We start from the raw sequence: 24,309 nt of genomic DNA, 5'->3' as shown, positions 1-24,309 counted from the left end.
AAAAATCACAATGTATTTATCCATTTTCCTGTTGACAGGCATTTCACTTGTTTTCCATTTTTTGCTGTTATGATTAGAACTGTTATGAACATTCTTGTACACAGCTTTATGTGAAAGTATGCACTCTTTTTCTCTCAGGTACATATCCAAGAAATAGAAATACTGAGCCATAGGCAGGTGTATGTTCAGCATTAGTAAAAACTGTTAGGATGTTTTCAATGTGGTTAAACCATTTTACATCCCCATATGAGTTTAGGCACGAATAAATCAAATACCCAGGGGCACCTGGGTGGCTCAGTCGGTTAAGTGTCCAACTTCGGCTCAGGTCATGATCTCACGGTTCGTGGGTTCGAGCCCCGCATTGGGCTCTGTGCTGACAGCTCAGAGCCTGGAGCCTGCTTCGGGTTCTGTGTCTCCCTTTCTCTGCCCCTCCCATGCTTGTTCTCGGTCTCTCTCTCTCAAAAATAAATAAACGTTAAAAAATATATAAATTAAATCAAATACCCAAACAAGCACCTTCTTCATACCTTTTCTTGTAATTTAGCGTTTGAATTTTCTAAATCCATTTGCATATTTGCTATTTCATCTGTCTTCTCAGAAACAATGCCCCGGAGTTTATCAATAGTCTCCTGGTGCTCTTTCACATGCATGTGAGCAATTCTTAGTTCCTCTTGTTTTTCTAGGTCCTTTGTCATTAGAGAAATTTTAAGAATGGTGACATAGCTTAACATTAACTAGTATTTTTTTTTTTTAGAAAAGTGATATTTTCTTAGTAAAAATAATAAAACTATTACTTCTTAAGCTACATCTTAGATGTTAGAAAGTTACAAGCTTTCCCTTCATCCCTTTCCCTGTCCTCACCTCCCCACAATCTACTCCTACTTTTCAGAGGCAAATACATGATACATATACTATTCTACAGCTTGCTTTTCCCTCTAAGTTATTTGGGCTTCCAAATTAGAACATCCAAACCTATCTCATTTTTTTTTTTTTTAATTATGTTGCACAGTATTCTGACATACTGTTCATATTTACCCAGTTTCCTTCTGATGGATATTTAGATTGTTTCCCAATTTTTATTACAAATTGCTACAATGGACACCTTGTGGTGTGTGTGTGTTTGTGTATGTACATAAATATACATGTAGGATGAAGTCCACAAAGAAAATACTGCTAACAGAATTAAAAATTTTGAAGAACAATACCAAATTACCCGCCTTTGTAAAAGGTTCCATCAGTTCACTCACATCAACAGTGCCACTCACATCAAAGCACGGTTCCCTGCTGTCAGAAAAACACACATTTACTCACTAGCAGAGGAAGAGTAACTTACTTTAGCCTCTTTTTCCCTGAGGCTTTTTCTGAGCTGGTCTCGCTCCATCCTAAGGGTTCCCTCTGCTCTTCTTAGGCCATCTCTCTCCTCAGTAACACATTTTATTTCTTCAAGGTTTTCATGAAGTTTCTGACTCAGCCTTAACTTCTCAGTTTCGACACTTTCCAGGGTTGAATTCTGGGTCTCTAATTGCTTCTTCAATTGCTCTGCTTGATACATATTTTCTCTGAGATCATTTTTTACCTTAAGAAGTTGACGTTCTTTCTCCTGAAGTTCTTGGATCTTAAGATAATCATATAATAAGTTAAGATATAGATTGATATTAATAAATAATACTTTCTTTTTTTTTTAAATTTTTAATGTTTATTTATTTTTGAGAGAGAGAGAGAGAGAGAGAGCCAGTGCAAGCAGGGAGGGGCAGAAAGAGAGGGAGACATAGAATTTGAAGCAGGCTCCAGGCTTTTGGGCTGTCAGCACAGAGCCTGATGCAGGGCTTGAACCCACAAACTGTGAGATCATGACCTGAACTGAAGTCGGATGCTTAATCGACTGAGCCACCCAGGCACCCGATAAATAATACTTTCTAAATTAAGCAGGCAAATCTTTGTCTATGATTTTAGGCTAATTCATATCCTGTTTCATTACAAAAAAGACCTAATGTAAACTCTCAAATAAAAACCATACCTGTACTTTTAAGGCAGTATCTGTGTTTTCTAAATCCGTTTGCATATTTGATATTTCATCTGTTTTCTCAGAAATAATGTCCCGGAGTTTATCAATAGTCTCCTGGTGCTCTTTCACATGCATGTGAGCAATTCTTAGTTCCTCTTGTTTTTCCAGGTCCTTTGTCATTAGAGAAAGGAAAATGATTTTTTAGAGTGACAAAGTTCAAACAATGTGTGGAAAGATAGAGGGTAAGAGGTAAATATGCCTCCCACCCCCTTAGGCCTCATCCTCTAGTTACTCTGAAACATCAATACATGTTAGATACATTAATCCATAACTTACCCCTTTCCTTAAGAGGATACTTCCAAATCACCACCATGGCACTGCCTCATTCTTTATCCATGGCCTAGTACTCTATGGTCTGAGTTTGCTGCACTCATTGACCAGTCTCCTGCTAATGGACAGTTGGTATTTTCCCTGGTTTTTGTGGTTTGCTTTGATTTGTTCTTACAACTTTCTGCAATGAATATTCTTCTACAGATATCTTTGCACAATTGCATTACTGTGTGCAGGATAAGTGGCTACAACTGGGCTTTCTGAGTCAATGAATAAACGTATTGAAATATTTGGAAGATATTATCAAACATCCCCTCCTCCAACCTTGCATAAGGTTGGACCAATTTTACACTCATACCAATCCTATCGCCCGTGGTTCTTTTAGGACACAGTGTCATATTTACTGGATGGGGGAAAAATAGTAACTCACTCTAATTACGGTTTCTCTCAGGTTTTCCTGGAGCTGGTCTCTCTCTACTTTGAGAGTCTCCTCTACACTCCTAAGATCATCTCTTTCTTTTGTAACAGATCTCATTTCTTCAAGGTTTTCGTGAAGTCTCTGAGTTAACCTTACATTCTCCTTTTCTATATTTTCCAGAGTTGACTTTTGGGCCTCAAATTGGTTCTTCAAGTATTCTATTTCACACATTTTTTCCTGAGTCTCATTGACAGGCTTCATCTTAAGAAGCTGATGTTCTTTTTGCTGAAGTTCTTGCATCTGAGAAAACAACAAAACAAGTTAGGACATAGGCAGAAATTTTTAGGAAAGGGAGGAATTGTTTCTGAGTCAAGTGAATCATCTTTACATTTTATCTAATGTATGTAATATTTTCTTCCACAGGGATATGAGGAACACAATAATCAGATGTCAGTTTCCAACTTAATAAGACCTACCTTTTCTTGTGATACAGCATCTGAATTTTCTAAATCTTTCTGAATATTTGCTTCTTGATCTGTCTTCTTTGAAAAAGTCCTTGTACTAATGGTTTCCTGGTACTCCTTCAAAAGAATATAAGTAGTTTTTTAGTTCCTGTTTGATTTTCAGTCCCTTTATGATTGGATAGAAATTAATAAAGCAATAGTGAATATCACTGTTAACCACTTTACCAGTATTTCATACCTAAAAAATCATTAGAATAAGGAAACTTACTTCAGTTACAATTTCTTTAATGTTTTTTTTGAGTTGGTCTCTCTCCATTTGAAGGGCCTCCTGCATCCTTTTCAGTTCATCTCTTTCCTTAATTATAATTTTTATTTTATCTTGACTTTCCTTGAGTTTCTCGGTCAACTGGAGCCTCTCGCTTTCTATACTTTGTAGTGATGAATCTTTGACTTTGAGTTGTTCCTTTAATTGCTCCAGTGCACTCATTTTCTCTGGAGTCTCACTGATTTCTTTGGTGGTAATAAATTGTTCCTGTTTCGCATGAAGCTCTTGGATCTTAAAATAATAATAAGTTAATAGCTAAAATATACATACACACAAATCATGCTTATATATGTGTGTGTGTGTACACATATAATACGTTTTAGTTTTTGAATGAAAAGAACTCACAATGTTCTCCATAACAATTTAGTATGCAAAAACAGTTTCTGTAATTCAGTTAGCTAGCTCCCTCAGGTTTTTTTCCTACACTTCCTTCACCCCCAATTTACCTTTTTCTGTAATTCATCATGAGTTATTTCTAATTCTTTTTGAAGGCTGGACAGCTCATTTTCCGTCTCAGAAAGATTCACTCTTAGCTTCTCAATAGTTTCCTCCTGTTCTTTCATGTGACGATGAGCAACTTTCAGTTCCTCTTCAGTTTCCAGGTGCTTCATTATTAGAGGAGATGTTAAGAAATTTACAGAAACGTTATAACCATTATACTCTCTTTTTTCCAAAGGTTTAGTTTTTACAAAAATATCTGCTTACAAAAGTAAAAAAAAAAAAAAAAGCACATGGGGGATGGATGAAACTTACCTTAGCTATGATTTCCCTCATGTTTTCTTTGAGCTGGTTGCTTTCGGACTGAAGAACTTCTTGCAGCCTTTGTATGTTGTCTCTCTCCTTAGTTATACATTTCAGTTCATCACGACTTTCCTGAAGCCTCTCGGACATCTCGAGCTTTTCCACGTCCATTCTTTGCAGGGCTGACTCTGTGGCTTTGAGCTGCTCCTTCAGTTGCTCCATCTCGCTCATCATTTTCTCAGGTGCGCCGTCTTCTTCTTCCATATTGAAGGACCGTTCTTGTTTGTCTTGAGCCTCTCGGATCTTAAAAGAATAAAACAACAAGAGAATTGACATCCAAAGATACTTTATTTTACTTTCAGAGAAAAGAAATCAGGACAGTTTCTAAAACAAGTAAGTCAGGACTCAGTGGCTCATTACAGAGCATTCTTTCCACTCTCCTACTTGTCATCACTCAGGTACTGAACACTTCTTTCCTGAGGGCTCAGTGTGCTGTCAGTATCCTACCAGAGGTTAGAGATAAATTGGTAAATGAGACTTATATGATCCTTGCCTTTTTGAGATTTACACTTCAGAGGGAAAGATAGACATTATGCCAAATCTTACCAAACAGGGGTGCTGGGTTCTTGCAGGGTTATGTGGCAACCTAACCAACCCTGAGTGGTTAGGAAGGGCTTCCTGGGGGATGGAAAGCTTTGGTTGAGACATGAAGGATGACAGCAGTAGGTGGGCAAGGCAGTAGGGAAATGCTGCAGGCAGGGAGACCAGAACACCCAAAAGCCATGAGATGAGGAAGCACGATGCTGGAGCATGATGAACAGGGGTAAGATGAGCAGAAATAAGGCTGGAGACCAGCAAGGTCTGGGATCCAAGGCCTCATGGGCCACGTGAAGGATTCTGGTCTTTGGTTCAAGAGTAGAGATAGGTTATTAAAAGTTTATTTTATTTTATTTTTATTTTATTTTATTTATTTATTTTGAAAGAGAGAGAGTGAGAGAGAGAGCTGGGTCAGAGAGAAGGAGAGACAGAATCCCAAGCAGGCTCTGCTCCCTCAGTGCAGAGCCCGATGCAGGGCTTGAACTCACAAACTGTGAGATCATGACCTGAGCTGAGATCAAGAGTCGGATGCTTAAATGACTGTGCCATCCAGGTGCCCCTATTAAAAGATTTTAAGAACAAAGGATTGCTTGGGCTCAGAATGAGGAATGAATTAGAGAAGTATAGAAATGAATACTGGGAGACCAGTAAGAGGCTACTACAGAAAGCCAGGGACAGAAATAATGGTGGCTTGGATTAGTGTTGGCAATGAGAGAAAGAGGGAAGATTTCTCTCTCCCTTTCTTTCTCTCTCTCTCATACACACACACACACACACACACACACACACACACACACACACACACACACCTTAAAATCAACAAGGTTTGGTGCTTGGATTATAAGGTGAGTGTGAGGAAAGGATATTGGGAAGGGTGATTCTCAGATTTCTGTCTCAGGTATTGAGGAAGTGCTTTATGAGATGCTACAGGAATAGATTTAAAGAAGGAAAGAAAATAGTTTTTCTGGCTTTATCCTTTCTTATAATTTAGCATTGCTTTTTCTAAATCATTTTAAATATTTAAGAAGACAGCTGTCTTCTCTAAAACATCTTCTCTCAATTTCAATAGTTTTTTTTAGTATTTATGAGCAATTTTTAGTTCTGTTTCCAACCACTTCATAATTGAGACATTTAAAGAAAACACTGTAGTAACATTTTAACTATAACACAAGTGCTTCCTTTCCCAAAGACTTGATTCTTACAAAACACTTGTTCAATGGAAGGAAAGGATGAAACTTACTTTAGCCAAAGTTTCTCTAATGTCTTCTTTCAACTGGTCTTGTCCAGCCCGAACTGCTTCTTTTCTCATTCTAAGGTTGTCTCTTTCATCAGTTAGAGATTTTATTTCATCATGACTTTCTGGAAGTTTTTCAGTCAACCCAAGCTTTTCCATTTCTATGCATGCAGGGGTCATTGAATCCTTGGTTTTGGATTGTTTCCTTAATAGTTCCAGTTCATCCCCTGTTTCCTGAGTACTACTGACTTCTTTCACATTAGGCAGTAGTTCCTGTTCCTCATGAAGCACTGGGATCTTGTAATATGCATGGAATACCAAGGTTACTATCTGGAGAGCATTATCATAATTTTTCAAATTTTTTAAAGATGAGAATACTGTCCCTAGAAATAAAAGTTATCTTGATCCCATGACCTATCGTGGATCACAAACTCACAATTTATTCATTTTCTCTTGATTCCTACTAAAGCTATCCATGGCCTTTCTGCTAGTCACATTCTGCCGTAACTTTCTTTGTTTCCAGCTTACATCCAAAGTGAATCAATTCTTATACCTAACTAACACCGTTAATTCAGCCAGTTGCACACGTCTTCATTTTTATACTAGTTCTCAAAGGCTATAGGAGAAAAAACATTGTTTTTATTGAGATTTTATCTCAATAAATGAATGGTCCTTAATTCTCAGATGACCTCCCATGCCACTTCTCATATTCTTTTATATGTACAGACCATTTCCTATGGTCATTAGTGGTTCCATTAACTTTGCATATCATATTTCTGCATTTGTCCTGCTGGAATTGAAGGATTATTGTATATGCCCAAATTAGGGGGAGAGAAGAGTGTCTTATTCATATCCACAGTTTCAATGGCTGGTACATAGTGGACTTTAACATATGTTGGTTCAGTTATCCCAGGGTTTCATTTTCTCTATAGCATTTGCCATTATCTCAAATTATCTTTTTCATTTGTTTGTTTATTTACCAATTAACTCTTTCCACTACAAAATAAGCTCTATGGTCACAGAAATTTTGTTCAGCTTGTTCCCATTTTATTTCTATAACCCAAGACCTTGCCTGACACATTAGACACTCAACAAATACTACCCAATAAATGAGCTGTAACAGTCACTACTTAACTGCTCATTTTTCCTTCAAAAAAAAAAACAAAACAAAAAACGAAACCAAAAAACCAAAAACCAAAACAAAACAACCCCTCCCCCCAAAAAAAACAAAAAAGAAGGGACAAAAGAGAGAAAGAAGAAGAGACAAACCTTTTCTTGTAATTCAGTATTGGATTTTTCTAAGTCATTCTGAATATTTATCATTTGAGCTGTCTTCTCAGAAATGTTTCTTCTTAGTTCATCAATAGTTTCTTGTTGTTCTTTGAGATGCACGTGAGCAATTTTTAGTTCTTCTTTTGTTTCTAGACCCTTAATTAGCAAGTGGAATTTGAAGAATATTATAACAACATCAACATTGCCTCTCCCTTCTCCAACTGGCTTGGTTTTAAAGAAACATTTACTAGATGAAAGAAAAGGGTATAACTTACCGTAACTTCGAGTTCTCTTATGTAATCTTGAAGTTTCTCTCTCTCTAGGTCAAATGATTCCTGTAATTCTTTTAGATCATTTCTTTCCTTGGTTATGGATTTCAGTTCCTCATAATTTTCGTGGAGCTTCTGAGCCAACTCTAGCCTCTCCATTTCCATATGTTCCAATGTTAATTCTTGGTTTCTTAATCCATTCTTTACATTCTCCATTTCACTCATCTTTTTCTGCATCTCACTCATCTCTTCTTGTACACTAAGAAGCTTTAGCTGTTTTTCTTGTAGTTGTTGGCTCTTGAGAAATAAAATTTTTAATTATCATTTTGCTTATGTTCCCTTAAAATTCTTATGTAAAATATATTTTGCCAAACCAAAATGATTATTATAGTAAACAGCTTTGAAAGTAGAGTAACCTTCTAGGCACAGTGTCTATAGTGGGTTGAATAGTGTCCTACCCAAAATTCAAGTATATTCAGAACTTCAGAATATGACCTTATTTGGAAATACGGTTTTTGCAGATATAATTAAAGTATGAAAAGAAATTCTACTGGATTAGGGTGGGCCCTAAATGCAATGACAGTGTCCTTATAAGAGGCAAAAAAGGACACACAGAGACACAGAGAAACTCCTGTGAAGATGGAGGCAGAGATAAGACTGATACAGCTATAAGCCTTGGACACCAAGGCAGCTGGGAGCTAAGGATAGTTAGAGGAAGGAAAAGATTCTTCCCTAGAGCCTTCAGGAGGAGCATGGTATTACCATCAACTTGATTTTGGACTTCTAGGATCCAGAAATGTGACAAGAAATTTCTGTTGTTTTTTAGCCACCAAGTTTATGGTAATTTGATACAGAAGTTCTAGGAAACTAATATATTGTCGCGAGGTTAATCAAAGAGGTAAAGTGAAAATAAGAAAAACTTGAAAAGAGACTAATTAAATATGCAGGTATACCTGCCAAATAACTATAATTCCTCATCCCTTAAAACCTTTTTGGATCATCTATTTTTATTTCGAAAAAGGTCCTTACAGGTGGCCCATAAAGACACTGAGGCATTAACTTTTACATAAGCCTATAAATTTCACTTCTTTAGGGTGAGTATGAAACAGACAACAGGTTCTAGCAAATTAATTGGGTTATTGTGAAAAGGAGGAGAATTAAGAGAATACATAGGAAAAAAAAAACACTCCACAAAAATACAATGGAAATCACAATATATTATTTATAATGTATGTGGCATAGGCCTTAGAAAAATAGAAAGATCTCAGTGGGTGAATTTTAGAATTACTTGGGCAGTAGAATTATTACTAGATTCTCATCTCTTATACAAATAGTACAACAGCACCTTACTTCTATAAAAAAAGTGACTCAGGAAATTGTAAACATCTAAGAGATGGTAACAGTCACATATCTTACATTTTAGAGAATGACTACCATATTTTTATAAAGGCAGAATCTTTGTGTTATTGATTAATTTATCTCAAGCACCCAGAACAACACCTGGCCTATGGTACTTCCCAATAAGTTTCTTATGAATGAATATATTCCATGATTAGTTTAGATGAATTAAGGCTTTCTCTCTCATCTGAAGACTCCAGGATAATATATCCTCACAAAGGATGTTGGTTAAGATCTAGGTGTGAGTTGAAACTGTCCACGATATTAGCATTAAAATCTGCTCATTTGGAAGATACATGTTATTTCTAGAATTCAGCTCTACTGCCATCAAAATTTATTAAAAAAAAAAAAAAAAAAAGAAGTTTAGGGGTGGCTGGGTGGCTCAGCTGGTTGAAGGTCTTACTCTTGATTTCAGCTCAGGTCATGATCTCACGGTTTGTGGGTTCAAGTCCCTGCATCGGGCTCAGTGCTGAGCCTTCTTGGGATTCTCTCTCTCCCCTCTCTTTCTGCCCCTTCTCTGCTTGTGTGCTGTCTCTCAAAATAAAAAAATAAACTTAAAAAAAAAAAAAAAGTTCAATCGGAAATCTAATATGGCCAGGAAGGTAACTTTAAAGATTCACCTTTTCCTTTAGCTTTTCTTCAACTTCTGCTAATTTCTCACAGGTCCTAGAAAGCTCTTCCTCTTTCTTCATGGTATGGTTCTTTTCTTGTGTAATTATCTCTTGTTGCCTTTTAAGTTCACCTCCAAGAATTCTTAATTCTTCTTGATTTTCAATCATCTAGATTTTTTTTTAAAGTTGAGATTAAAATAAATAATATTAGCTTATTTTTATAAAATCAAATCAAGTAAAAATCAGCATTTACCTCAGCCTAAAAATGAAGAAATTATGCAAACTCTATTGGAAAAAACTATCTTACAAAGAAAGTCAGTCTTTAATTTAATCATATAGGATGTCAAGCATATGCTTTTTTATGCTGTTTCTTTTTTTTTTCTTTTCTTTCTTTCTTTCTTTCTTTCTTTCTTTCTTTCTTTCTTTCAAGTAGGCTCCATGCCAAAGTGGGGGTTGAAATCACAACCCTGGGATCTGGGTTCCACTGACTGAGCCAGTTAGGCACCCTTTACATGTTTTCTTTATTGCTCTACTTATATTCTTATCATGAGAATTAGAACTAGATTTATTATTCTATCTTGAGAGGTTGGCTCATTTTCTAGCCTTAAACCAAAGGAGACTGTTTCTAAGCTTTCATGGACTGATTCTGAGACTACAGTTACAGGCTTTTCAAATGCTAGAATGAATGGCTTTGGTTTGGTGCACCAGTTAACAGCCAAGTTCAAAATGGCAGCCATCCTTTGCTAGCATGACTTGGGCTAATCCTAGTTATAAGCTTAAACGTGGCATTCTCAAGTATCATGGCCACAAAAACATTACAAGCTTGAGACCATGATTTTTATCTGCATTCTTATTTATACTCAGCTCTTTTGACCAGACAATCCCAAGAAATATGGAAAATTACACAAAAGTTCAGGTTCTCCTACAACCCACAGCAAACTTCTAAAAATGTTAATTTCAATCCATATATATTATATTGCCCCTAAATGAAGAAACAAAACTAAAGTAGATACGATAATACAGCAAACATTAACAAATAATTAAAAATGAAGTTTAAAAATTAAGACAAAATTAATAAAAGAGAAACATTTAGGTAAAAGATTTAACAAAATATGGACAAGACATGTATACTAAAACCTATAACATATCACTGAGAGAACATAATTTATAGAAAGATATGCAATGGCCAACAAGCAAATGAAAAGATGATCAATGTTCTTAGTCATTAGGGAAAGGCAAATTAAAAAATGAAGTACATACCCAATTGAATGGCTAAAATTAAAAACACCAATAATGTGAACCACTGATGAAGATGTGGAGCCATCAGACTTCTCTCAATTTGCTGATGGGAATGTGAAATGGTACCACTACTTTGGAAATCAGTCTAGTGAATTCTCATTAAGTTAAATATATACTTCCCTATGACTCAGCTATTCCATTTAGATACTTACCCTAGAGAAATTAAAAAAAATGATCATAAAAAGATTTATGTAAGAATGTTTATAACAGCTTCACTCACAATAGCTAAATAGTAGAGATAACTCAAATTTCCATCAATAGGAGAAAGGCTAAACAAATTGTGTGGCCTATTCATACATGGAACATTATCCAGCACTGAAAAAGGAGTGTAAAAAAGGCACAAAAGAGTACATGCTATATGATTCTATTTGTATGAGGTTCTAGAAGAGAAAAAGTGATCTGAGGTGAAAAAACATCAGGATGGTGACTATATGCGGTAGAGAGTAAGAGTAGGACTGACTGGGATGAGATGTGACAGAACCTTGCAGGGTAAGGGAAACACCTTGTACCTTGACTGGGGTGGAGGGTATATAGGTAGAGACATTTGTCAAAAGTCATCAGACTGTGCGCTTGTATCAGACACATTTACTGCATGTAAATTATGCCTCAGTACAATTATAAAAACCGAAAACATGCAAAGACAAAAACATATTGTTAAATGTACAGTGCTACATCTTACCATTTCAATATTTTCCCTTAGGTCAGTCTTCAATTGTTCCTTTTCTGCTGTAATACTCTCTAACATTTGTTGCAGTTCATTTTTCTCCTGTATTAAAGAAAATATCTTTCTCTGTTGCTCAGTTAGCTCATTATCTTCAACATTTGCAATCAGTGCTTGAGTATTTTTGGCTTTCAAATTCTGTTTTTTATCTGTGTCAGCCATCTAAAATATGAATATATTAAAGAAGAATTTCTCAGTTAATAACTATTTGAATAATAATAAAAATTGCCAAAGCTAGTATTACTTATTACTTACCAGGCACTATTTTTGTATTTTGACACATTTAATCTTAACTATAACCTTATAAGGTAGGTACTGGTATTATTTTCATTTGACAGACAAGAAACTTGAGTTCCAGAGAGGATGACAGGTCACTTGCCCAAGGTCACTCAGGTTTTGAATCTAAGAGGTCTGGCTTCAGACTCTGTGTCCTTGTACATACTCTTGTTCATGGCTAAGAACTACCTGGACAGTTATGGATAATTAATAATTATCTTCATGTATGATGATAGGTTAACTTAATTTTATGAAAGAGTAAGCCATCTTGAACTCTACCACTTTCTTTCCATCAAAATCTGGAAATGACTCCATATCTTCCACTCCCAACAAATGATAATTTTTGGAAGCAGTCATACTCCCAAAAGGCTGGAGTTTCATCAAATGAGAGGACAAATTAATCTTGCAAGAAACAGATTTCATATTCTAATAGTATAAACCACCTTTTCAAAATATATACTTTCATATATTGGTTAAGAAAAGCATGTTATACACATTCATTTATCCATAAATAGATCTTAAGCAAACGTAACTTAATATGTGTACCCCTTGATAAAGGGAGACAAAGACTGACATTACAATCACTGGTATGAAATGAGGGTATCACTATATAACCTTATACGACCAGGAAATAAATACAGCTCCATATTGGCCACATATGTTTTAAAAAGTTTTATAATAATCTACAATTAACAAAAAATTGAAAAATGAAGAGAAAAAAATTACCCATGTCACCAGCTTCACAGAACCCACTACTAGATTTCCAGAATATGTCCAAAAAAAAAAAAATTCTAGAATATTTCCTTTCAGAGTTTGTCCATGAAAAAATATATTTGAATATAGTAATTATGATATATATATATATATATATATATATATATATACACACATGCACACACATCTATACACACACACACACATACAGAATTGTTCATTTTTACTTTTGCTTTTCCCCACTTAGATCACAGGCATTTTTCCCATGCTGTCACATAATCTTCAAACTATAACTTTTAGTAGTTGCTCAATATTCTAGAGTGGGTATGGACAGAACCTATTTTACTTAACTATTTTTTTTATTGTTGGTAACATGCATGAGTTTCTGACAACGGTAACCACAGAGCTAACTACATGAGAAATTAAGGTAAGGAATACATAGTCATTGGGACTAGCTTGTCAGATACCCTAATTCAGAATCTTGCATCTGTACACCCTAAGTATAGGAATGTACACAAAAACAGAGCAGGCTGAGACAAACAATGTAATAATACCCAAGGTACATTTCAGAATGGAATTCAACCTAGCAAGTATTTCAGCTACCACAGATCTTATTATTAAATAAAGAAAAAGAGTTGTGTGCTTTGAGATAAGCTTACTAATCATTGTTTTAAATTTCTGTTGGAACACATGAGAGAAGCTGCATTTCTAGAGAGAGAAATATGAAGCAAGATTGAAAGTGGGCACTCTAAGGGTATTCATTATAGACCTACTAATACAGCCCTCTGGGGTCCAGATGAACAGAGGGGTCCACATGGGATTCTAACATGAACACGATAACAGAAGAAGCTTATCTTAGCCTTCCATCCCATATTTGTGAAACCCCAAGAAACAAAAGAGCCCCAGTCAGACCTTTTTATCAACATAGATGATTCCAGCATAAACTTAGGAACACAGAGCAGCTAAATATAACTCTCCAGTAAATACAACTCTCCCTTTCCCTCACTCCTCTGCTATTGCCCCTTCTCATGGGGCCACATGATTAAAGATTTGCATTTGTCTAAAAGCAGGTATTGATTGTTGTATCTTATTTTTAAAAATCTTTTCAAAAAAGTCTTCCCCTAATGAAAATAAAAGTTATAAATTTCAAATCAAGGTCAAATGCCTTTGGCTCATTTGGTTAATCCAAACTATAGAGAAGCTGAGAACATAAGATATAAAACAAACAAAAATGCTTTCCTAGGAGAGAAGAACTGAAGCACACAGAGTGAGAGGGAAAGCTTTTCCAAGGCAAGAATACTGTACCCTGGGGTAAATGGGAAAAAAAGCTCATTATATAGGGTAATAGTATATAAATCTATACAAAGATTTATTTACATAAGTTGGGGCTTACTGAATTATTCTGAAGTGGTATTTTTTTTTATTTAGTAATATGTCCAATCTGGTGATTTTTCTTGCATATAAAATGTAGTTTAAAAAATTATATAACTGTACGAAACCCAGTTTTATGTATATATGTACATATATATGTGTATACTATTCTGAGCTATGAATGTATGAAAGATTATTTCACCAGTCTCTTATTGATGAATGTTTTCAATTCCTAGTTGTAAATAGTCTGGTTTAAATAGTAGTGCAATAAGAATGAAAGACAGTATAAAAAATTCTGTTGATAATATATATCAAAGGCATTTCTGAGAGTAGAAATGTATAGTAAATGAATCCATTGTGTAAAACTATAAGCAATCCCCTGTTACGGATTCAAATGTGTTGTCCCCAAATTCCTATGTTGAAGCCCTAACCTCCAATGTGACTGTATGTGAAGATAAAGCCTTTAAGGAGGTTTATTAAGGTTAAATGAGGTTATAAAACTTAGGCCCTGGGGCGCCTGGGTGGCTCAGTCAGTTAAGCATCTAACTTCAGCTCAGGTCATGATCTCATAGCTCATGGGTTCAAGTCCCACATAGGGCTCTGTGCTAACAGCTCAGAGCCTGGAGCCTGCTTTGGATTCTGTGTCTCCTTCTCTGTCTGCCCCTCCCCTGCTCATGCTCTGTCTCTCCCTCTCTCAAAATAAATAAACACAAAAAACAAACAAACAACTGAGGCCCTAATCCCATAGAACTGGTGTCCTTTTAAGAAGAGAAAGAAACACTAGTGCTCTCTTTCTCAGCTCAAGAATAGGAGAAAGGCCATGAGAAGACACAGAAGGAAGGTGCCATCTGCATACAGAGAAGAGAAGACTTACCACAAACCAAAGTTTCTAGCACCTTAGTCTTGGACTTTTAGCCTCCACAAATGGGAGAAAGTAAATTTCTGTTAAAAGTTTTAGCCACCCAGTCTATGCTATTCTGTGGTGGCAGTCTAGTAGACTAATATACCTCCCCTTAAAAAAAAAATTATCATTAGCATCTCCTAGCCCTTCTTGTATATAATTAAATAACCAGTTAACTCCTAAGGTATCAGGACAAAATGAACCATACTACCTAGAATAAATCAAGGTGAGATTTAAGCACCTAATAGTACAATTATAGCACAAGCCCTAGAAACGGGCAAAACTACAACATAAACATTGATTTTATAGAACTCTAAGCAAGTTTAATATACAAAATCTGACATAAAACAAGTATTTTAGACATAATAATAATAATAAGCAATCTTTCTTACATTCTTAGAATTCAGAGGGGTTTTTAAAGATTTTAAAATACATCAAGGCTCAGGAAATATCACCTCAAAGTCTGAACTAATTTTTGCCTTTTTTTTCCAAATTGACTGTAAGCAGTTATATCTGAAGTTATTTCAAACACATTAGGGTTATGCTTGTAAATTATCGTTAGTTATTAGCTCTGTGAGTAGACAAGATTGAGATTATCATTATGTATTTATGTGTTTGAGGTTAAAGAGAAAGCTCTTCTACACAAGTATGAAAACTTTGGACAGAAATATCATTTACCTTTTCCTGGAATTCATCTTTAGTTTCTCCTAAGTTTTCCTCCGTATGCAAATTCCTGGAAGTTTCCTCAGAAATTCTCATTTTTAGTGTGTTGATTGTTTCTTGGTGTTGTTTCAAAGACTCAAGAGCATTTCGTAATTGTTCCTGGGTGTCTATATTCTTTGTCAGAGAAACAGAGAACAATTTCTGTTAGAATAATAAGAAACGATGGAAGTGATTTTGCAGGAACTACTTGATCATGAATAGTAAGTGACAGCTCCTATGTTTTCACAGAGGCTCTCGGTTTTCAGCATCTAATCAGTCAAAGTCTCACCATGTTTACAGTATCCTGAATGTCACTTTTGAGTTGGTCCCTCTCAATTTGCAGGCTCTCCTGGAGTTGTTTTAGGTCATCCCTTTCTTGGGTTAAGGTTCTTATTTCCACCAAGGTTTGCTGAAGTTGCTCAGCAATCAGTGCTTTTTCCTTTTCTACAGTTTGCAGCCTAGAATCTCTACTTTCTAATTGTTCCTTTAGCTCTTCCATTTCATTTAACACTTCTTGACTCTCGGTTGCTTTCTGCTGAAGTTCTTTGGTTTTCGGACAAAGCTTTAAAATAAGAAAAATAAAATGTGAAAAGCAGAACAGTCTATGGGACATATATGGAGGCCAGACCCCAGAATACTAAAGATCGCTTCCCTAGAGGGTGTCTTGTACCAACCTCTGTGCTCAAAGCATCAGAACTTAAACCAAGTTTTTGAGCTTGTTTAGAGAGATTTCCTATTTCCTGATTCATTCTTGCATTCTCCTCAAGGACCATCTTATACTTTTGCTCAAATTCAAGATGATTTTTTAAATCTTGGAATTCTTGATCAGTGCTTTTATAATTCATCTGGGTAGTTGCTAGGTCATTTTTAGTTTTCTCTATTTCTTCAAGTAAATCTTGAATTCTATTCTCCTTTTGAACTACTTCAGAAAACAATTTGTCTCTTTCCGATATTATTATATAGAGCTCTTCAGATTTATCATGTATCTACGGAGAGGAAATAAAATTTAGTTATGTTAGCAATGTATGATCTACTGAAGCAGTTTCAAGGAAAAAAATTCCTATGCAAAAAAAAAAAAAAAAGACATTGAAATTAAGCAAAGATTTGACTGAGGAAATGCAACATTTTTATTGTCACCATTCCTTTAATAATGTATTATCCTGTTTACCTTCAAAGTTTTGTTTTTTAATCTCTTTGGGCTCTAGTAAGGATTGTTTGGAGCACACTCAATAGAAACACTTTATTTTAGAACATGCCTTTATTTCATCATCTATCATTCTAAAGTATTTTATAACTTCTTGGTGTAGCAGACATTTTATGGTTTTTCTAAGAATTTGACATATTTTCATCTAAAGCCTTTGAATGCAACTCTTATTTCTAAAAACGTAATCCAAGAATAAATAATCAAGCTTTATTTGAACTATTATTTAAATAAACCATATCCAATTTATAAATAGTAAAATCACTGTGAAAGGTAAGGTAGAAGTGGTGGGAAGAAGAGAGGTGAGCTAAATTGGAGACCAAGGATGGGGGTAACACAGCAGAGTTGTTTCAATCACAGACTAAGGATAGGAGGCACATCTATGTAGCTCAACTATTGGTGCCATAACTATTTTTGAGCTAAGAACCAGCACCTACTTTAAAGAGTTTTTAGGATGACTGAATAAAATAATGTTGCTAGAGCTTTTTAGCATGATGTCTGCCATATAGTGTTCAAACACTTGTCACTTTTTATTTCTTTTAGAAAGGCAGAGAGAAAAGAAAGGCTGGCAGATAGTTTACAGGATTGTTCACTAGCCTGCAAGATTTACACTGATCTCAACTGTATCAGAGCCCTCCCTTGCATCTCATTACTTTCTTTTATTCAACATAGTGACTAGTAAAAAAAAAAAAAAAAGAAAGAAAAAAAAAGAAAAAAAAAGATTTAGAAAAAGGGGGGCCCACAGAACTCTGTTTAAAAGATTTTATTTTTAAGTAATCTCTACACCCTACATAGGGATCGAACTCACAACCCCCATGAGATCAAGAATTGCACACTCTACCGACTGAGCCAGCCAGGTGCCCCCACAGAACTCTGTTTAAATGCAACACTTGAGGGCTGTAGAAATGGCTGTACATGGCTCATGATACTAAGTATACTGTTAAATATGCTCTGAAAATGTATTTTTACATCTAGTAATATAAAAAAAATTAGAGGAGGAACTACATTCATTTCTGTTCCTAACAAGTTAGTTAAACGTTTATGGTCTCTTGCCTGCTACTTTAAAATAAACTGTGGCATAATATTTAAAGTGCTATTACAAAGGTTTTTATTCCAGAAGAAGAGTTATTTGCTTAAAAATGTATTTACCTCTTTCCTTAATATTTCTAATTCTGAGGGTAAAGGTTTCAATGCTGAGAGCAAATTAACTTCTTTACGTAAAGCTTCATTTTCTTCAACTTCTTTATTCAGTTCTTTCTGCAGATCAGTAATCTTTCTTTCCAGTTCCAAATTACAGAGCAAATCTAGGATATTTTGGGTAAATTAAATAAAGCAGCTTACAGCTATTGGGACAACCTAAATTACACGCAAAATGAGATTATTGGACCAGACTATATAAAATTTATTAAAGAAAGAGCCAATGTTGGTTAACAGGTAATCTAATTGTTAATAGTTCTTCAATTACTCCTTAAAAATTAGGTCCAATTTATTTGAAAAATAACTCCTAAACCCTTATGAATCTGAATGAAGTCCAGGGAAGCATTTATAAATATTGATACCAAATGACACCAAAACTTATTAGGTTATTAAAAAAATCAGAGCAGAGAATAATAGATTTTTAATCACTGGAATGTAGCCACAAAATTCTTTAGGTAGGTTTCTAGAGAAAGTCAGATCTAAAAAGAGGTAGTCTGAAATTATAAAATACCTTTTGGAACTTTGCCATCTATAAGGGAGGTGAGTTTTGTTATTTCATTAAAAGAAGATTGTAATTCTTTCTCCAGATCAACTTGCATTTTCTTTTTTGCCTCCAACTGGCTTTGATATAACTGAATATCATTTTCCATTTGCTTATATGCATTTGCAAGTTCTTTCTATTGAGAGAAACATTGTAAATTCACACAAACGTATTGATCGTAATAACTTTTTAAATAAATATTATAGGAGTCACTTACCATTTTCTCTTTCAGCTCTAGATTTTCACTTCTGAGAAAGGCGGATTCTCTCTTGGCATCAAGAGCTACACCTTCAGCATCAAGCAGAGTCTGTTTCATTTGTTTTAGGTCTTCAGTGCTTTCCTATACACACGACAAAAAAATTTAGTGAAATCTAGCTTTGTGAGAGTTGGAAAACACTTTAGAGAACATGTACATAGATGTTATTCTGAATTGATAAAAAATGGTGGAAATATGATAATTACCAAATGTGTATTTAGGAAAGATGAAAAAAATAATATTTTCCATAATAAAAATATTTTTAAAATTCTGGATCTCTTTTTCTAAATTACAGAAGCATTGTATAGATTTAAGAATTTGTTATTGTTGGGCGCCTGGGTGGCTCAGTCAGTTATGCGTCTACTTTGGCTCAGGTCATGAACTCACGATTCATGGGTTTGAGCCCCGCCATCCAGCACTGGGCTGACAGCTCAGAGCCTGGAGCCTCCTTCAGATTCTGTGTCTCCCTCTCTCTCTGTCCCTTTCCCACTCACACTCTGTCTCTCTATCTCTCTCTCAAAAATAAATAAACATTAAAAAAAAATTGTTATTGTTTAAAAAAGGCTAACACAATTGTTGTTCAGCTAGCTTGTTAAAATCTCCTATGTATTTTTAAGTTATTCTAAAACATGAAAGTAGTTCGTAGTTAAAATTAAGGATATGAAATTACAAATTGAAAAGAAAAAGACAAAAAAATCCAATGGAAAAACAGAAAAGATGAACAGGCAACTCCCAGAAGAGAAAATGCAAATGAATGATAAATACATGAAAAGATCTACGGTCTCATTTTTAGAGAGAAGTGGCATTTTAACATGACTTTAGCCTACATAAATTCAACCACATGTCTTGGCAGAATATTAATGCATGAATGAATGAATGAATGAATGAATTGGATGAAAAAAGAGAAAGAAATAATAATTATTAAAAAGTGGCCAATTCTACTTGATACTCTATCAACAGACACTCCAGGATTATATGAAACCTGCCTTTCTTCCCAGGGCCTCAGAACAGTAAGATCACTTTTATAAAAAATCATTTGTCATTAGTAACAGGTAACAGAAGAGTACTAATAGAAGGTAATAAAAAGTACTCTGAAAAACTCAAATGGAAACAAAAGAACAATGGAAACCAAAGTTCCAGCTAGAAACTGCCGCTTTCTTAAAAACGGTGTTAAAAACTAGAATCAAACTGATACTTTCTTGAAGTAATCAGGAGGACTGAAAGCAAGGAGAATAGAAAGCAAACAGTCAAAATTAACAATTTCACTACGAAATTCAATGTTATTTAATGCCATATCTTCTACCAACTAAAATCATCTAGAGCTACAGTTTCTGAAAAATAACAAACTGATAAAATACTTATTTAAATTATGATGAGCAAGCATTAATATTAATCAAATTGATGAAATTTATAAAACCATGCTCAATTACTTGTGATACGTATAGTTCCAGGTATGTATCAATACCAACATAAGTGCTCACGTGAAGATACTAACTATACAGTTCTACATACATGTGCATACAATAATTAAAAAAATAAAATAATTCTTAAATTATTGATTTTTAATGGAAGCTCATCCCTAACTTACCTATATTCACTCAAACAATGGTATCTTCAACTCTCTATGAATGATTCTTTATCCATAAAATGGCAATGATACCAGTAGTCCCAGTTTCATAGGGTTGACAATATTAAATAAAATACTATATGTAAAACAACTACAACAGTGCCTGGCACACAGCAGGCTCAATATAAGCATTTGCTATAACAACGATGATGATGATGTGCTATAAATGTCTACATGAGAACGCAACAAAATAAACCTGATTTTTACCGATGAGTATGACAAGTCCATTTTTGTATCTTCTGACTTCTGACAGTCTATGTATTTCTGTAGCTTCTTAATCTGTTCTTCCTTTTCTCTAAGCAACTCTACTTTTGAACTTAGCTCATTCTAAAAGAAGTGTGAAACAAAAAAGAGAAACATATTTAATTGGATTTATATTTTAGGGGGTTAAAAAGAACTTATATTTAACAGTTTACACTGTTAGTAAAATATAAAAAGTTGACATTGAAAAAAATAAATATATTCTTGTATTTTCTGAAATCATGTTCAATTATGTATGATGTACATTTTAGGCCTAGTTCTTTATCAGTGGAAATACCAACATAAATGCTCACCTCAAGATCCTGATTATATACTTCTGCATGCTTAACTAAATTCTTTAAGTTGGAAATTTCATGAATTAGTTGCATCTGTAAGAGCATGTGAACAGGCAACAGAGCAAACCAATAGTTAATAAAGCAAAAAAAAAAAAAAACAAAACACCAAAAAACCAAAAAAACAAAACCAACAATCCCAAAAGATAGCATTCATTCATCCACCACTTCAGAATCACCAAACAGTAAGAAGGGACTGAGAAATCAATTGTTCAAGCTACTGGTACAGAGCACCTCATTAAACAGAGACAAACTCAACAGAAAATTCCCAATCCCCACAAAACAAGCCAACAAGAAAAAAACCTCAGCATGGCCCAACTAATAGTTATGTCATCTGTTAATAATGCTATAATAAAGTTAAAAGCAAATTAGTATGCATTCCTTGGAGGAAATAAACTTTTAAAAGATACACTTTTAGGGGCACCTGGGTGGCTCAGTCGGTTAAGTGTCTGACTTTGGCTCAGGTCGTGATCTCACAGCTTGTGGGTTCAAGCCTCACATCAGGCTCTGTGCTGACAGTTTGGAGCCTGCTTCAGATTCTGTCTCCCTCTCTCTGCCCCTACCTCACTCACGCTCACTCTCTCTCTCTCTCTCTCTCTCTCAAAAATAAATAAACATTAAAAAAAATTTTTTTAAATACTTTTTTTTTAAAATACATTTTTAATAGATTTTTGTTTTGGGGAAGTACAGACGTGTTTATTCTATAAGATTTTTTTTCTTCCTGTAAATTATCCATTTAGATTTTATACTGGCATACTTTTTAAGGCTTTGTGGTTTAGAATTTAGGTTTAGATTAAGGTAGCTTCATGTGGTGTTTTTATAATAATATTACTGTTCACCAAGCTACAGAGATAGGTATGGGATTATGAATTATTACCTTGTCAATTCAGTCTACTAAAATACTAAAAAGATGATGTTATTGGTTTACATTTTTTAACTGTCTAGAAGTACAAAGAATACTTAAAAATACAAGTATTTCTATTAAAGTTTCTTTTTCACAAAATATCTGGAGCATTAAATATTTGAGTTTCAGGTATTCTTGTGTCAAAGCAAGTAAATGACAATTTACCACAGATAAACGTTTTTTTCCCTTAGAATTATTTAATCTTCATAATTCGATGAATCCTTTAAAAGTAAAGGCAAATTCAAGTAGAATGTAAGGGACTTAGGAAAACAGCATCTTGTTTAATATTTTATGAATGTTTAATTCAGTCCTAACTAGATTTAGACTCAGACTAGTGCTCGTGTTGATGTTCTTATTTTAGGTCAATGTCCTCCAACATTGCCTCCACAATATTATGTGAGCCAAATTTGTAATTTAAGATTTTCTACTGGCTGCATTAAAGAAAGAAACAGGTAGAACTAATTTTGATAATGTATTTTAACCTAAAATATTCAAAATACTATCATTTGTTCATGTAATCAATATAAAAAATTAAAGAAATAGTTTACATTCTTTTTTTTTCATACTTAATTCAGACTGGCCCCATTTCAAATGCTCAAAATCACCACATGTGCTAAGTGGCTACCAAGTGTTCAGCAAAATTTTAGACATTTATATTGGTTATAACTTAAATTGGCTCCATCTTTTATCTTTTCTTTCCTGTTTCTAAATTTTGTGCAAGAAAATCACATTTACCAACAAAGAACTAAATTTACCTTCATTTTAGAAAATAAACATTTAGAAAGAAAAATTGTCCCACTTTCATTTGAAATACCACTTTAACTATTGGTTCTCATTAACAGAAAAAAGATGGAGTAACTTTTGTAAAGCTCTGAGTGTAACTTCCCAAAGATGTATTAAGATGCTGAGCATAAAGAGAAAGTATATATGATACGATCAAAAGTCAAGTGGTTGCTACATAAAAAAAAAAAAATAGATTTCAACTGTAATTTGCAGCAGGTGAAATAAAATATTTAACTTAAGACAAAAACCTCTAACTTGTTAAAATTCTAAAATTAATCAAGTTAAAACAGGTAGGGGTTGGAATTTACTTTGTTCCCTGAGCATAATACTTACTCCTTCTAAAATCACTAAACATTCTGTATTTCTATATTCCCATTTGAAAATTATCCATAGCCTTGGTGATTTATAAGACCATCGGCAAACCAGGGCAATACCCACATGTCTTAAGGCCATTATTTGACTTTTCATTCCTTTTTCATTAAGCTTTTCCCCAAAATGGAGGTTTGGGAACACATTTTACTGTATATTCAGACTTACATTCTTAGTTTAAAATGGAATGGACGTTGCAAAAAGAGCTTTGAGTAGATTTAAGTTTTTATTACTTAATCTTTTAGGTTACCTTATTGAACCTAGAATTTTAATTGTGTCCAAGTAAAGATGAAGAGAATAGGATTATTTCTCCCCTTGACTTGGTTAAAAGAAAAAAAAAATTGGGATGTGACAGTCAAGTCATATACTATTTTGTAATCTTTCTGTGTGTGAGACAATTTAGTGAGCTTCAGTTTTTATTGATTGGATATAGAAATCATGTAAAAAACTTAGAAATGATTGCTATACTTATGCTCAGTTAGCCTTGCATCTGAGCAGTTTGGCTCCAGAGACCATGGTCTTAACCATGACACTACACCACCCCCTTCCTTATAAAACTGTGTTTTATAGACTGAAATTCATGGGCCAATATATGACATTTTGTATTTTGTTAAAATGTAAATTTTAAACCAAGTTAAATGAAACCCTGTGGAGAACATATAGACTTCCTCTTAGGATATATACCCATAAATGTAGGATTAACTTTAATTTGTATATAGAATGGAAATAATAGTTTTGGCACAGATTTCTTTTTTCCTTATTAAAAAAAAAAAGAGGGTGAGAAATGAAACAATGATACTGAGGAAAGAGCATTGTGTTCCTTTGGGCTATCCACACAGAAATCTTAGAAGTAGCTATAAATTAAGTCATCATTTAACTACACCAGTACTGGCTCTTATTTGGCAGGGCAGGAGAGGGGAGTGGGGTAGGGACAGATTCATAGTCTGACAACAGCTATGGATTCTTGTTCCAGAAAAATGAATATCCTTCAAAAATTCTGCAAAATAATTTTATACTGTCTGTGAACTCTAAGTTAAGGACTGTGTGCTCTAAGAAATCTTAAATCTCTTGGACAATTTCTAAGTACCTGAAGTTTGAGGGTTTCTGAATTAGGTTCTCTTAACATATAGCGTAATATATATTTAGAAAATTTAAGTGATCTGTTTCATTTCTAAAAATTGCATTACAAG

General features: G+C 34.3%; 1 protein-coding gene across 4 annotated transcripts in view; it reads right to left on the bottom strand.

The window, feature by feature from the left end:
- Positions 1-24,309, bottom strand: part of CENPE (centromere protein E) — a 79,165-nt gene that overhangs the window by 29,970 nt on the left and 24,886 nt on the right. For 3 of the 4 annotated variants that reach the window (XM_042984097.1, XM_015537024.2, XM_042984099.1), the window contains exons 17-37: positions 21,025-21,099; positions 20,678-20,797; positions 18,805-18,927; positions 18,558-18,723; positions 17,999-18,153; positions 16,323-16,634; positions 15,938-16,210; positions 15,625-15,783; positions 11,643-11,846; positions 9,674-9,832; positions 7,662-7,952; positions 7,384-7,542; positions 6,121-6,411; positions 4,296-4,586; positions 3,989-4,147; positions 3,486-3,773; positions 3,230-3,334; positions 2,766-3,053; positions 2,018-2,176; positions 1,334-1,615; positions 528-686 (exon numbers count right to left, since the gene is read on the bottom strand). In XM_042984097.1, the coding sequence (XP_042840031.1) occupies positions 528-686; positions 1,334-1,615; positions 2,018-2,176; positions 2,766-3,053; positions 3,230-3,334; positions 3,486-3,773; positions 3,989-4,147; positions 4,296-4,586; positions 6,121-6,411; positions 7,384-7,542; positions 7,662-7,952; positions 9,674-9,832; positions 11,643-11,846; positions 15,625-15,783; positions 15,938-16,210; positions 16,323-16,634; positions 17,999-18,153; positions 18,558-18,723; positions 18,805-18,927; positions 20,678-20,797; positions 21,025-21,099 (4,218 nt within the window). The remainder of the gene's footprint in view (positions 1-527; positions 687-1,333; positions 1,616-2,017; positions 2,177-2,765; positions 3,054-3,229; positions 3,335-3,485; positions 3,774-3,988; positions 4,148-4,295; positions 4,587-6,120; positions 6,412-7,383; positions 7,543-7,661; positions 7,953-9,673; positions 9,833-11,642; positions 11,847-15,624; positions 15,784-15,937; positions 16,211-16,322; positions 16,635-17,998; positions 18,154-18,557; positions 18,724-18,804; positions 18,928-20,677; positions 20,798-21,024; positions 21,100-24,309) is intronic. The other variant, XM_042984098.1, reaches the window with a different exon arrangement.

This window comes from Panthera tigris, chromosome B1 (genome assembly GCF_018350195.1).
Source record: "Panthera tigris isolate Pti1 chromosome B1, P.tigris_Pti1_mat1.1, whole genome shotgun sequence".
In the NCBI taxonomy this organism is placed as follows: Eukaryota; Metazoa; Chordata; class Mammalia; order Carnivora; family Felidae; genus Panthera; species Panthera tigris.
This window is presented reverse-complemented; position numbering and strand designations above follow the sequence as displayed.